The 14818-nt window shown below is 43.1% G+C and overlaps 1 protein-coding gene across 2 annotated transcripts in view; it reads left to right on the forward strand.

Moving 5' to 3' along the window:
- The first annotated feature begins 6 nt into the window (after nucleotides 1-6).
- The window catches only part of TOX (thymocyte selection associated high mobility group box), a 298639-nt gene continuing 283827 nt past the window's right edge, over nucleotides 7-14818 (forward strand). Inside the window, exon 1 of one of the 2 annotated variants that reach the window (XM_072734682.1) lies at nucleotides 7-403. In XM_072734682.1, the coding sequence (XP_072590783.1) occupies nucleotides 302-403 (102 nt within the window). In that variant the 5' untranslated portion in view covers nucleotides 7-301. The remainder of the gene's footprint in view (nucleotides 404-14818) is intronic. The other variant, XM_026011811.2, reaches the window with a different exon arrangement.

A 14818-nucleotide genomic window follows, 5' to 3' on the forward strand; every position in this document is an offset into this window, starting at 1 on the left:
CGGGAGGCGGCGGCGGAGCAGGCTGCGCGCTCGGCGCCGACGGGTGCGCGCCGCGGCTTGGGGGAGAGTTGAGCGCTTTTCCCCCCTCTTTTTTTTTTTTTCTTTCTTTTTTTTTTTTTTTTTCTCCTCTTCTTCTTAAACAAACCACAAACGGATGTGAGGGAAGGAAGGTGTTTCTTTTACTCCTGAGTCCAGACACCTCTCTCTGTTCCGTCTAAGCTTGTTTTGCTGAACACTTTTTTTTTTTTTTTTGAAAAAAAAAAAAAGGAAAAGAAAAGGAGTTGCTTGATGTGAGAGTGCAATGGACGTAAGATTCTATCCGCCTCCAGCCCAGCCCGCCGCCGCGCCCGACGCTCCCTGTCTGGGACCTTCTCCCTGCCTGGACCCCTACTATTGCAACAAGGTGAACCTCTGCTTTTGTTTCCACCGTGTTCTGGCTGCTGGATCCCGGGAGGGGGGCGGCGGCGGCGGCGGCGGCGGGCTGGGCTGCCGGGGCCGCTCGGCGGAGGCCGGTCCCGGGCGCGCTCGGCTCGCAGCCTGCAGCCCTGCGCGCGCCTGGGCCGTGGACACGGTGCAGCAGCCCCGGGGGTCTGCCCGGCGCCGCGATCGTGCGGAAAGTGACACGATCTGCCCGGACCCTGCCCTCCCTGCTGTTCGCCACCGAGGCTCCCTGCCCGGGTGTGCTCCCTGCCCGGGGGGCGTTAAAAAAGGGAAGAATTAAGAGAGACCCACGGAGCACCTCGGGGGTGTGTCTGGGGTCCGGGAACCCGAAGTCAGCTTCAGCTCGTTCTCCAGGCTCCCCTCGGCCTCCCGCCCTCTCCCGGGCTGCGGGGACCCGCGGCGCCGCTTCCCCGCGCGGGGTCAGTTGCCAGGGGAGCCGCCGGGAGTCGGGGTGCAGGGGCCGGGCAGCCCCCCGCCGGGAAGGCTGCTGCTCGCGTCTTTTGTTTCCCATCCCCGCGGGCCGGGGCCGGGGTGCAGCGCGGAGCCGGCCGGGGACAGCTCCCGCTCGGGGTGCGCGCGGCAACGCAAGTTTGCTAGAAGCCGGACGAGCGCGTCGAGGTCACGTCCGGGGCTCCAGCCTCCCGCGGGGCCGGGGCAGGGTCCCGGGCCGGTGCGCACCCCCGGCCGGGTGACCCCAGGGGCCAGGCCCGCGGGGCACCGGGGCGCGGGGCGGGGGGCCCCGGGGGGGGGGCGGGGGCGGGGGCGGGGACCCGGCCGGGGCGGCTGCGGGGCTCCGCTGGCCCCGTAGACCAGGGTCCGGGGCTGCGAAGGGAGGGGCTGGCCCCGGCGCCCCTCCAGCTGCCGGCCCCGGGGGCCGCGCTCGCCGGGGCTTGTTGGACGTGCGCGTCTGCGGGCAGCACCGCGGTCTGCGCGGCGCGGGGCGAGGGGTCGGGACGCCCAGCTCGCGCTCAGCCTGCCTGAGCCTCCAGCCCCTGCGAGCGGTTCGGGGCCAGCCCCGCCGCGAACTCCGCTGGATAAGTCGCTGGGACTCCTCACATTTGCCTGGCGGCGAGGCATCCTCAAACAGCTTTTTTACGCGGTACAGAGGTACTGAGCGCGCTGCATCCCCAGCCCCCGGGCTCCGCACCACGCCGCCGCCTCGCAGCCCCGGCCTCGGCCAGTCGGGACACACACACACACACACACACACACACACACACACACACACTGTGGGTTAAGTGAGCCACAGCTCCAACTCCGTGCAGAAGCTCCTTGATGTGGTGCACGGTGCAGAGCTCTGTAAAAGGGATGTGCTGGATGCCTGTGACGGACAGGCAGGTCTGAGACGGAGGACACGCAGGCTTCTGCAAGGCAGAAAGGCTTTTTATCATGCAGGGAGCTCTTGAGCCAGAAACAGGTTGGAAAGCTCCGGCAACTTTGGCAAGAGAAGTTTGTGCGATGAAGTTTCATTATTTGCTAGTAGCATTAGTTCTTTCATTCCAAGATCTGTTTTGCTTTTCTGAGCGAGTTATTTTGTGCCTGTGACGTTCTATTTGGCTCATGTAACACCGTTACCAATACCAATACGAATGATAAAGCAGCAGACCTATCGTGCATAGTAAACACATCCTCCATCGTACTGACCGGTACCAAAAAGTCAGAACCATTTTGGCAGCGAAACTGGACAAATCTTATTAAATTTATCGGTGATTTTAGGCTCCAAAAAGAAGGTAATGACTTGGATACACATTTCACTTGTCATTCTTGTGATAGTAGGGTCAGATTTAATTTAAGAGTTAAATGCTTTGGAAAATCAAGAATTACTTCAATATATTAAATCATTTTCCAATTAAGTGCCTTAAATAATTTTCGTGGGTTGTGCTGTGAATTGAATAAATTAATTTAGAAAGTCTTCAGAATTTCTTGACTAGCTCATTGAAGTTCCTTTTAAGTCCCCCCGTGTATGAGGAGCAAACTGTTCTTTTTAAATGCAAATTAGCCACCCTTTCTATAGACTAGTTGCAAGTCTTCTATTTAACTTATCCAGGGAATAATGGATTTTTAAAGATGCAAAGTCATGATATACTTCTAATAGTAGGAAGAGACTTCATGGAAGTGCTTCAGGAAGATCGCCTTCCCCTGCCTTTCTCTGTATAGCAGTCTATCAAATATATTTGTCACTGATCCCAGATTATATTAAATACACTGAGTAGGTTTGGTAGGCCCCAGGAAACCCAGACACTAGTTTTTTCTAATCCATCATGACCAGCACTGGCACACAATTTCTGTCCAGCTTGACTATTTTAGTTGCTTAGAATGTAGTCAACTAGCCTTCATTTTTGCAGTGACCCAAGTGGATTTACAGGGATAGGGAAGATGAGCAGAAGTTTGGAAGATGTGAAATGAGAAACCTCTGGCTACATTTAGTAAAAATAAGTTGGATCAGACTTCCCTAAAGGAGCCAAGACAGCAAAGTAAACCTTGCGTCTTTGAGAGGTGTCATGAATATGTGGTTTATTACAAGAAACAGTCACTTTGTCAGGTTATTTGTTTTTAATAGGGTGATAAGATCATACGTTAATAATTAGCTTTACTTTAAATCTGTCAACACTTTTATACTTAAAGTTGGTCTGCCAAATCCCAGTGGAACCGATATCTTTATGTGCTTCAGGATCATGCAGTTGTGACTATAGTTTTCCCACTGATGTTTTTTTTTTTTTTTCAATGTTGGAAGAGACCCTAATCCACAAAATGAGTAGCCTCTTCCCCGAAGCTTTCCTGAACTAAAAGGAGGTTGTGTCACCCTGCTGACACTCTCTGGCTCTAAACGCTACTTGCATTTTTCAGTCAATAAACTCAGGAGGAGGAATTTTTTTTTTTTTTTTTTTTGGAAACCGTTTAATCCACTGTTGCTCTATTGTAAGGGCGCATTATGTTTTGAACACATCACTATGCAAACTGGCCTCCATTTTCGCATAGCCCATTGCGGGAGAAAAGTGAGAACAATGCGGATGATGTTGGTTATGGCAACGGTGCGAGGCATCTCTTGTACAAACAGCCAGAACGGATGGCAGGCTGCTGGATATAGGTCAGCCTTTGAAACAGCAGCGCAGCTCTGAGACTGGACAGATGCATGCAGGCTGAAAGTAGCAGCCTTCACCTCCTGGAACTTAAAGCATGGTCACATTCCAGACACTGAGGGCCCTACCGTAGTCAGTTTCATCTAATTGAGACTATTTTAAGTAACGTTGTATCCCTTAAGTGAAATTACATTTAAGGAGCCCATAACTGGAGTGCAGTAGGAGACTCGAGTCCTATTTTTTTGTTCTAGTGGAAGATGTCAGAGCATCAGTTTTTAAATCTATACCTACGGAGTAATAACAGTTCCTTTCAGTTTCTTAGTGCAGTGTCATTTGTAAAGATTGTTTTCACTGATTTTATGCTAAATTGGGACAAAGAAGTGGCACTTTTTCATTTTTACAATGATGTGATGTGTTCAGTTATTGCTCAGTATCTGCCCACATGAGGAGCAGTAATACAATGATGTTATGACATGGCTAATCACAGGGATGCTGACCTCTGCCAGCAGTGGGAGAGGAAATAATGGTCTGCACTGTTCTCAGTGGTTGCTTTTGTCGAATCAGGTCCCGAATCTTTCTTTGGTTGGTTTAGACATAGGGAAGTCCAAGACACAAACCCATGCTTAATACATAGTTATATACAGAGTAAAGAATAATGGCCGTTTGGGATGTTGGGCTTTTGTCATTGAAATGAAGAAGGACAGTGTATAATCTTTTCCTATAAACATCGGAAGAAGGACCTATTTGTGATGAACTCAGCATTGAAATGTCAGGGCTAAACACTCAATAACTTTTGAGAAAAACGAGATCCATTGTTGTCTCTGCTAAATCTCCTTTGAGCTTATTTTCCTATTTAGTTAGAGCATTATGTCTCATAGCTAAATGTGCCAAAACTTATCACTTCTAAAATACAGGATGTGCAAATACATTAAGGTGGAGTCATTATTCCTACTTTAATTAATAGGTGTAAGAAAAAAAGAGGAGGGGATGGGGAAAGGAGGAGGAGGAGGAAGGGGAGGGTTATAAGCAATCTAGAGCATCATGCTTGATTAGTTCTCTATCCACCTCCACAACTTCTAGGACTTCAGTAAATTCGTATTTGATACTTGGAACATCATTAGTATGATTAAAACTCCCCTGGGAGCTTCACTGGCTGGATCTTCCTTAAGTTTTGAGGTCCTCAAAATGTGGCTTAAATAGAATTTTTATAGGCAAGAAAGAGCATGAAACAAGCAATCATATGGTTTTGACCGCTAAATCAGATATTCTACAAAAACCTCAAATGTAGCTATCTTGACTTTGTGGGATATTTCACTGTCACAAATTCCAATTTTAAGTGTCTATGCAAAAATTATAGTTAGGGGTTTTAGAGAGATCAAATGCTACTTATAACATGGGTTATGGGGTTTAGTATTCTCACAGTTTATCATATATCTTTACAGTTCCTGAATGATGATAGTAAGCAGCGTTTTAATGTTTTGCTTACTTAGAAAAACCAAACTGACAATGAAATATTATCTTAATATACTGCTTATTGTAGATCTTTTTTAAAAGACACGATCACAAGGGATGTAAGAACAGGAAAGAAGTAAGGCACTTGAACCTGGAAGACGACGACAGGATAGTTCCAAGTTTAACAGTGGCTTCCTTGGGATTGAACCTATTGGTTTCAGCGTGTGGAACTATTTTTGTGGTCATACTTTTTTTGTGATGGGCTCAGTTCAAGAGAGGGTAACATAGAGAATTGGAAGAAAGTTTTATTTAGCTACAAAGGATGATTTATTCTAGTGTTTCCCAACATTTTGCCAGGATACTAGAAAGTTGAAGATACCCTGGAGGTATTTCTCTACTGCTGGTGATCCTTCCTGTCCTGATTCAAAGCCTGCCCTCAGCAGCTGGTCTGTCTGTGTGCCTCCCGCCTCACCCCTCGTTCCCCCACCCCCCTTCGCAAGCACCTCCAATCCAGCCTATCGCCCTGGCTTCTCCCCGCCCAGATCTTAAATTGAACCTGGGAGGTCTGTCCCTTCTAATGGGAACTCTCCACTTTCTCCTCAGGAATGTGACTCAGCATTGTGATTATCTTGGAGAGCATGCTCCCTTTCCTGGTTGTCATCACTGTTACCATCATCATGTTGACATATCCATTCTTCCTCCAGTACCTGACCTTATTTTCTGGTTAAGGAAATTGGAATCTGCAAGTCTTTGGGCTCATACCCACTTTTTTTAAATCCCAAATTAGGCTGTTCTTCTTTTCCCTACTTCCCCTTCTGAATGAATGACATAAGATCAAGCAATAGATCAAGAAAAAAATAGATAGGATGCTGTGCGGGGAAGTAACCATGGTGGTCATTTCTAAGCTCTCATAGTTTCCTCCTTCCCCCCACATTTTAAGCACAGTGTATTTAGAGCTTGGAAACAACCCCTGGAACATCCCTTTGAGTAGGAAATCTTTATTTAGATTGTAAACTAGTAGGAAAGTGGGACTGTGGTCTCCTGATCCTTAGTTGGCCTACAGTAAGTTAGGTGACTTATGCTTACAGAAAGTAAAAGGGTTAACAGACTAAAGTGTCCTCATCAGAATATGCATGGAGAACGGAATAACATGGGTAGAGTTGGACGCACAGAACTTACTTAACTAATCAATGTAGATAACTTATCCTACACTTTAGCTATCTGAGCATGAATCTCAAGGTTCCTGGGAAGTCGTGACATAGAATATTCATCTCGTACCTCAATAAAAAGGAAATGTAATGATCATGACTTGATTTCATGGTGTTAACAATTACATTTTAAAAATATTATCCGTTGTTTAAGATGAAACTTACATTGTATACAACCAAATCCAAGAATCTAAAATTGATAACCATAGGGGAAAACAAGATTGTGGTAAACCGTAGTTAATAAGTGCTGTGGCCCCAACTGTAATTCTTGCCTGCAAGAGGCTTCCCTACATAGCATCTAAATGCTTCAGTGCCACCTTGTTTGCTTAAATTGAATTTAAGCAAAATTCAAACACAGGAATATTTTACTTTTACCAATTTTTAAGATACTTTCTTGCCTTTTCTTTTACTTCCACATTGGTGTTATTGATATATTCTTCAATTACTGTTTTCCTTCAAAGGTGCGCTTCTCAGAGTCAGAGAGCCTGTGGTCTCCATTGGTTGACAGGACCCACAGTCGATAGTGAATCGTGTTAAATGGACTGTCCGTTAGGAAGCTGGAGTGCCAAGGCGATACAGCTTGCATCTGCCCTAATGAATTTGAAATTTTTTTGTTTTAAACCATGCATGCCAGGATTCATCCCGAAGAGCAATTTCTCATTAAAAACAGTTGAGTTATAAACTGCTTAGAAATGTAGTTTATAATGGAAGTGCCAACAGACTGTTAATTATAGCTGTTCTTCCATAATACTTTGAGACATGGAATTCACATTAACCTGAATGAGCTTTTCCTGGTTATAACATGTTTCTCCCTATAGCGTTCATTTTGAAAATGGGAACATTATATTGCTCTGTGCTTGGATGTTGATGGTGCAGCAGAAAAGACCAGAAGGAAGATAATGCCAGAAAGAAACCCCCTGCTCTTTCATGACAGGAGGTACCAATATTTTTCCAGACCTCTGTAGTTTGGTCTTTGGCGAGTTTGCATTATTCGATGAGTAATTTTAAAGCCAACTTTTAAAAATCTATCTTCAGATTTCCATTTTACTCATGAAAAATCATCATTTATACATATTTATAATACCAAAGTTCATGAAACCAATGTTACTAGTAATGCTTTTCTGTTTGTCCATCTTGAGCTTTGGAGTTTTAGATGGCTTCCGCTTTAACCAAGTATTTATTGGTTTTCATTCCTGAGTTATGCACTTTTATGAAACTATCCTGAAAGGACTCCTAATTAAACTAAGGCTAAGGTTGGTTGATAAGAAGCTTTGCCAGTGGCCAAGAAAATATAAAGTATTTTGAGTTACTCGGTAGACCTACAAGTTACATGTATCTGATCCACACCAGTGACAATGACAGCTTCTACATAGAAATCCATTGAAATCTTGGAGCAACTTTCTGGGGGTTAGCTAGTCAGAGAAATTGGTGTTGGGGGGGGGATGGGTGGGTGGGTGAGTGTGTGTTTTCATGTATTCCTCATGTCCTGGATACATTTCTGGCCATGAATGCATGAGAATTTATCATAAATGGCAGAGTCTATCAATGTGTACCACAACAACAAGGGAAATCACGCTAGCTAGTAGGAATGCCTCATTACCATTCCATTTTAAGAAACTTAGCCATATGTCACAGGAGAAGATGCTTTCCAATGTGAGGGCTTTCATTGGGCATATCATAACTTGGTAAGATTAAAGAACTAGAGCTTTTTGAGGAAAACCATAGGCCTCTCTGAAGAAAAGACTCCCTTTTGTTCAAGAGTTGAGATGAAGACTGAGGGCCCTTAAACCTGTGTTGACTTACTCCCTAGGTAAAATAAATATAACCACGCAAAGGACACAATCCCTCCCGCTCAGTTTTCCATCCTCTTTAGAAGCCTGACTTCGTTGTGTCTGGTAGAAGTTCTGACGCTAAACCTTTAATCCACCTGTGTGCCACCAGTCTGCCAGGTAGCCACTAGAGAAAATAATTTATAGGTGTCACCGGGAAGTCTTACAAGAATTAAGGAGTCAACAGAGGCAGATTATTTTGAAATCCTGTGGTGAAAGACATTCAAAAATTCAAACCACGGTTGACCTTAGAAAAATACCATATTGCCGGCCCACTCCTTGTATTTCCACTCCTCTAGGGGCATAAACGTATCTTCCGAAGTTGGACACCAGTGATTCTTTCAGCCTGGGAGTGACAAGGGTAACCTTTTGTAGAGGGTCACAGGTGAACTGGGGAAAGCGCGGCCTGTGCGGGTAAGTCTGTAGTCCCCTCCCCTTTCATAGGTCCATAAGCTCCTCCCCCCAAGGGCCTCTTGCTCTGTCTCCATGTGGAGAACCAAGGCTGCCCCTCCTGAGAGAGGCTTCTGGTGGGAGTTGTTGCCTGTTGTGCAATGTAGGAAGGTGAGCTAAAAGCTGAGTGTAACTGCTGCAGGGGGAATGCCTTCTTAGAGTTCCTGACTTCAGGGAAGCAAGCCTGCCCCCTCTGTACCTCCCCATCTGATGGATGGGGCAGAGATGCAAAATACAGCGTGCAAGATTAATTACCGAATGTGTCGACTGGGTCTAAAGATAGTCCAATTACACTGAAAGCGTGTCTGTGCACCACCTGATTTTCTTAAGTCTTTTAACTCAATTAAATGGTTAATTTAAAAAAATGATGGGTAAAGTGTAAGATTCACTGGCATCTCCATACATTGTAAGAACCGGTTCTTCCTTTCTAAGCCAATAGGCCTCGGCCCAAAATGCCAGCAACAATTGTATAAAGAGAAATGTTAATAATAAAGAATCAGGATAACCTTTCAACAAAAAGTATATTTTATCATTTGGCAGATGCAGCCATGAACATTAATCATAGAAACCTGCAGATAGTAGAAGCTTAATATCAAAGCTAATGATTTATTTTATGTTAATGACTTTCTGCCAGGGCATAAAAGACTGTTCATAATGGACTCTCCGCGCTATGTTCAGTTACTAAGGCTAATGGGATAATCTTTTCTCTCCCAAAATTAAGCTTTTTGAAATAAATTATGCTGTTACTTTTCAAGGTAACTCTCAAAAATTTACTGCAAAACTAATCTTTTAAGAACTGCTTAAAGAAATAAAGAGGAAGAAAAATCCCAAAGCAGCTTTTCTAGTTCATGAGCAGTCTTACTTAATTAGAGAAAGTTTGCATGTATGCTAATATCCCTGAACTTGTAATGCCAAATGGTTGTAAAGTCAGCCTTCAGTGTCCCACCGTATCTGCCTTGTGAGAGTCAGCCCCTGTGGGTACGCCCCACAATGGAACACATTTTTGTCGACTACCAGCCAATAATGAGGGGAATGGTAGTAAAACATGGGTTGTTCACTGGGAAGTTTTAAAAATCATGTTTACAATTAGTTATAACCAACATTATATTTCAATAAGAGATAATTTGCCTACTAAAGTTCACATAATGTGCTAATCATGTCTAGTGGTTAATAAAGGCCTCCTACCTCACTCCCCTGATGGCTATAAAAGGCTATTATATTCATGGCAGGAGTTCAGGTACAGCTGCTGTGTGTTAATAATGCATCATTGTCCCACTAATCAACACACCAAAGGTCAGCACCCCTAAGCACCTAAACCACCTATTCTCTTTCCAAAATATTTATTAACACCTTAAAAGCGTATCTGTTCATTTTCCTCAGCCCGGAGTCCGTTAATTCCACTCCAGGCTACTTGTGTGATAAAGGTTTTGTAACCTGAGCTAGGTCACAGAGGAGATGAATATACATTCACACTAATTTTCTCCCATAAACATGTTTCCCACTTCCACAGTCAATGACTGAATTAGTGTAGGGCTGTTACAGCCATGAGCCCCTTTATAATTAAGTAGGTGTGCTTCCAACGTGAGAATGTTTTCAGATTGTGTATGTTATTTAAGGAGACGTTTGGGGAGAAAAACAACTTTTCAGTAACCAGAAAATCACGCGAAGTCAACGGAGCCAGTCGGCAAATGGGAAGGGATATTTATAATCTAAACAGACAGGAGTCGGTGTTAGTTTTATAAACCCGAGACAGTGGTGAAGTATTATTTGCTTAATTGTTCTCCTGGCATAGGAGAGCAATACTAGTAAAAGCTTCTTAAACCATATTTTCTGCACACAAAGAACACATCCACGTGGGATTTCCATTTTGCTAGAAAATCGTGCAAATCAATAGGCTAGCGCTTATCTGCATTAAAATTAGGTAGACAACAATTTATAGGCACCGTGATAGTGTCGTTCTCTTGATACCCTCGGTTAGTGTTTAAGATAATCCTTGCTTTTGTGTCCTCAGAGAGAAGCCAAAATGTTAAGTGAACAAGATCTCGTTTTTCCATCTTGTATTATTGTCTCTGGTTTCTCTTACTCATTTTGATAACCCTGCGTGTGTGTGTGTGTGTGTGTGTGCGCGCGTGTGCGTGCTTGCGTGTGTGCGTCTTCTGCCTTTATGATTTGAGAACCTTAACTGTTTTAAGAGTGGGGGGGGGGTGAAAGAAATGAAATTGAACTATGTTTCCATCATCAAGAGAAATGCAAAAGGCAAACCAGGGGGAGGAGCTTGCATTTGTGCAGCACATAACGTACAATGGTACATTTGTCATGCTTTAAATATATAATGCCTACAATAAAATATGTACAGGCGCAGTTGTGATCTATGAAGTCCCTGGCTCCAGTGCCATTGTTTGTAGTCTCTACGGTTGTCATACATTGTTCTTTGCACATCATACCCTTACAGCAGAATTTGACACAATTTCTAGCTTTCAGCCTGCACCATTTTCATTGCACAATATACATGAGTTTGACAGGGTGTGTTGAGGAAAACTCTGGCAAGCAATTGATATTTTGAAGTGGCAAGCGTTTCAGCAGCTGCCTGCTTGTGAAAAAGGAATGATAAGATATACTGTATTGTTAGTTTCAGGGAAAGCATTAAGGTTTAAGCTCTGTAAAAATGTACACATTATTCGTCAGTGGCGAAGCAAGTCTTTTATGTTTTTTAGAGCTTAGCTCGCTGGCTGATGTGAACTAGAATGACATTGGTCAGTAAATGAATAGGAGTACTTTGAATTTGAACTGCTGCCAATTTTGCACCAACAAAGGAACTGACAAAAGAAAGATTTTATGTGAAATGCAAAGCACACCCAATGTTTTGGGGGCGGGGAAAGGGAAGGGGAGAGAGAGAGAGAGAGAAAGAGAGAGAGAGAGAGAGAGAGAGAAACCCACAGAGGAGAATAGTCTTTCACATGTACTTGCGAGGATACCAAATAGTTAAAACACATCCATTTTTCATGGCTCATCAGCTCCAACCTGAGCTGTTTTATCTAATGTTCTTTAAAAACCTGTTGTAGACACATAGGCTTTTAGAATTTGTTCATATGGAATTTAGAGCGTTGTTCTAAATATCACACTGTGCCCTGGAGGCCTGTTGGCAGACTCTCAGAGTTGCCCACTGCTGGAGTCACCAACTCTCTCTCTGGTAGTGGGAAATTATAGTTTAATCAGTTATGGCACTTTCAGCGTGTGACGTTCATTAGCGAGGCAATTTGTCATGACTGCTAATGGTCAGAATGCATCTGCTCTCTCAGTTACAGAGCGCGATAAGGAAGAAGACAAATATTTCAATATCTGATACTATTAACTTGTTTCAAATTTGTAATCCAAGGTTAGTTGCTCCAAACAGACACAGCAGCAGATTAACAAGCATTCTCTATTCAATTTCACTGGGCCCTGTTTTTAGGGATTTATGACTGTAAAGCACACTAATGTGCTCTTATGAAGGGCACAGCCGATGATTAGATGTTCAACAGAAAGTAAGTTACGAGCCGAGTACCTTCTGGGTTCATCTGGAAAGAATTTATGTGTATAATATTTTCTATAGAGCTCCGTAAATTGAAAGGTTTGATGCATGCAGTATTTCTGACATGCTAAAGATTCTTCTGATGATTTTTTAAAAAGTCACTTTCCCATTGGTTTATAAACCGGCCAGTCACTTTTCCAGTGAGATTACCGTCCCGATCTATTAGAAAAGTTGTAAAATTCTAGTGGAAAACTTCAGAGTGAATTAGTAACGTCACGTTCCCCCCCCCCCCCCAACCCCGGCTGCCCCCCACCCCAGCACACTGCTTTTTAAGATCATTGTTCATTGTTCTACATGGGAAAAGTTAAAAAAGATTCCGCCAGTTGAAAAGGCTGGAATTTTTTTTTTTAATGTGTATCTCATATTTTCTGGATATTACATCACATAGCTTGCCAGACAAAATCTTTTTGACACATTTTCATTTTTAATGAAAGGCCCTGAAATTCGGAGCATAATGATTTCTTAGAAACTGAACCCAATCTTGGTTAAAAAAAATTCGTTCTTGCTAGTAACAAAAGCTGTTACTGTTTAAGTTCCTGTTGAGCGGTTAGTTGGTACGCTTCGCTGAATGTTGTCAAAAAGGCTTTCCTCATGATTGACAACCCGGCAGGAATGTGAATGGAGATTTTAATTGCGTATCATGTGTGCATATCAGAGCGAGCGAATTCATGACTCTGCTTAGCTCCATATCTCTGCAGGTCAGCCGTGCCAAAAAATGCTCTTTTATGTGCAGTTTTTCCAAAAAAAGAGAAAGGTGTGTGTGTGTGTGTGTGTACTGAAGTCATCCGTTATTCATTTCTAAAGTGAAACACTTGTGTTCCCCTAGCCTCAGAGTTTGAAAGTGGAACAAAAATCCATTTTGAGATTTCTTTCTTTTACTCTTTGCACTCACACTTGGATGATGTAAATTCTTTTGAGTTACAAGTTGGGAAAAGTCTGCCAGAACATATTTTTCTTATGGCACTTGTTATATGAAGTGTGTTTATCTTTCTTTTTTTTTTCCTTTTTTCCCTAAAGAGTGCTTTGAAAAGAAAGAAAAAATGTAAGCCAGCGGAAAAAAGTTACTGAGGTCAATTGCCTTTCTATCACTTGCAATCTTTAGAAAAGGTGGGTGGAGAGGCAGAGAGATATTTCTGAGAGGTGGTAGGTGCATAGAGTTGCATCCTAATTTTGGCTAAATATAGCAAGAATGCAGCACTGATGGTAAAATGACATTAATAAGTGCATGAATGTTCATTTCTTAGAAAAATAACTCCTCTGCCGAAAACGTAAAGGTCAAAGTTTCATTTCTGCCGTCACTTCTTTGCCCAGATGCAGTGGTGGTGATGTACCGTTTATCCTATTGAGATGTGTCACCCCAACACACGTGAGATCTTCAAAGTGGGGTAAAGCTTACTTTGTACAGAGACTCTGGCGACACCGACCCCCGACCGCTCAAGACCTTATTAATGTGAAAACAAAACAAAACAAAATGTGTGATGAATATGCTTATATGATTTTTCATTGGCGTGATGTGAGAACTTGGCATGTGGGTTGTAAATTTACTGCAGAGCTACTTTTCTGTGTCATTTTGAATAGGTGAGAAAAAGATTAGTGCCAGGGTCATTTTAAGTAGAACCAGAAGAATAAGTAGGGGAATGTTGAAAAGATGGTGACTTTATAGCCTTAGGATATCCCATGGGACTTAACTTTGTTCTGGGCTCTAATATGTTATCTCAACACATTTTAGGACATATCGAATTGCAGGCTGGCCATTCAGCCCTTGCTACGGCATCGGTGCAGGGGGATTGCTGTATGAAGGCGCTGCTGTACCTTTAAAACGCCGAAGAAGAAAAATCGATTTTATTTTAAAAATCTAGCTTTATGTATGGGTGACATTTTTCTAATGTTATGGAAGACTATTTTGTACTTTATACGGAGAGCTCAGGCAAGGAAAAATCTATTTACAAAATGAAAAAAAGTGCTCAGCTGAATGCATTTCACTTTTAAAGATGATATTCTGGTAATGAACTTTATCAAGCAGAGAACATTTCAGTAAAAGTATGAAAGTAGTTCCTATTTCGGTTGCCTCACTTAAAGGCTGTGTCACGGTTTCCATTATAACTTCTTATTTTCAGGTAGCTCTAATGCAGTCCCCATACAAATATTTGCACAGGGATGAGATGAGAATATTTGAGCCTGAGAAGTAGACTTTTTTATTTAGAATGCACTTCTAAAGAAGCGTGGGGCTTTGTTAATGAGGCACATTTAATTCCTTCTTAGAGGTTGCAGAGCATTCACTGGACACCACCTGCGTGCAGAGCTTTATGCTGAGTTTCAGGCGTGAGATGAGGAGGCCGTGGTCCTTGCCTTCGTACCGTCAGTTGAGGGAGGAATGCAAAGAACCAGGGCAGAGCTGTGCATAAAATGATGTGATACAAAGTCGGTGCTGACAGTGCTGGAGGTACGGGAGGCGAAGTGATGGATTCAAGTTGGGGGAATCCAAGCTGCTTCCTGGAGGAGGTGGCAATTCAGTTGGCCTTAAGAATTGGGCCTCGAGGGAGAGGAGAATCACTCCTGCTTTTGTGTTATTTCTTATATTTCTACCTCTTTTCAAAATGACTTGAAGCAACTGAAAATTAAGAAGCAATGCGGACAAAAAGACTATTAATAGCAACCGCAGAACCTTGTAGCCCAGGAAACGGAGACACAAGCAAACTTCTTAGCTTAGGTATTATCACTATAACTAAACATTAAATTTGGCCCTTGCTCTCTCATAGAGTAAAAACAGAAACATACTGAGTGACA

The sequence above is a fragment of the Vulpes vulpes genome, chromosome 13 (genome assembly GCF_048418805.1).
Source record: "Vulpes vulpes isolate BD-2025 chromosome 13, VulVul3, whole genome shotgun sequence".
NCBI lineage: Eukaryota > Metazoa > Chordata > Mammalia > Carnivora > Canidae > Vulpes > Vulpes vulpes.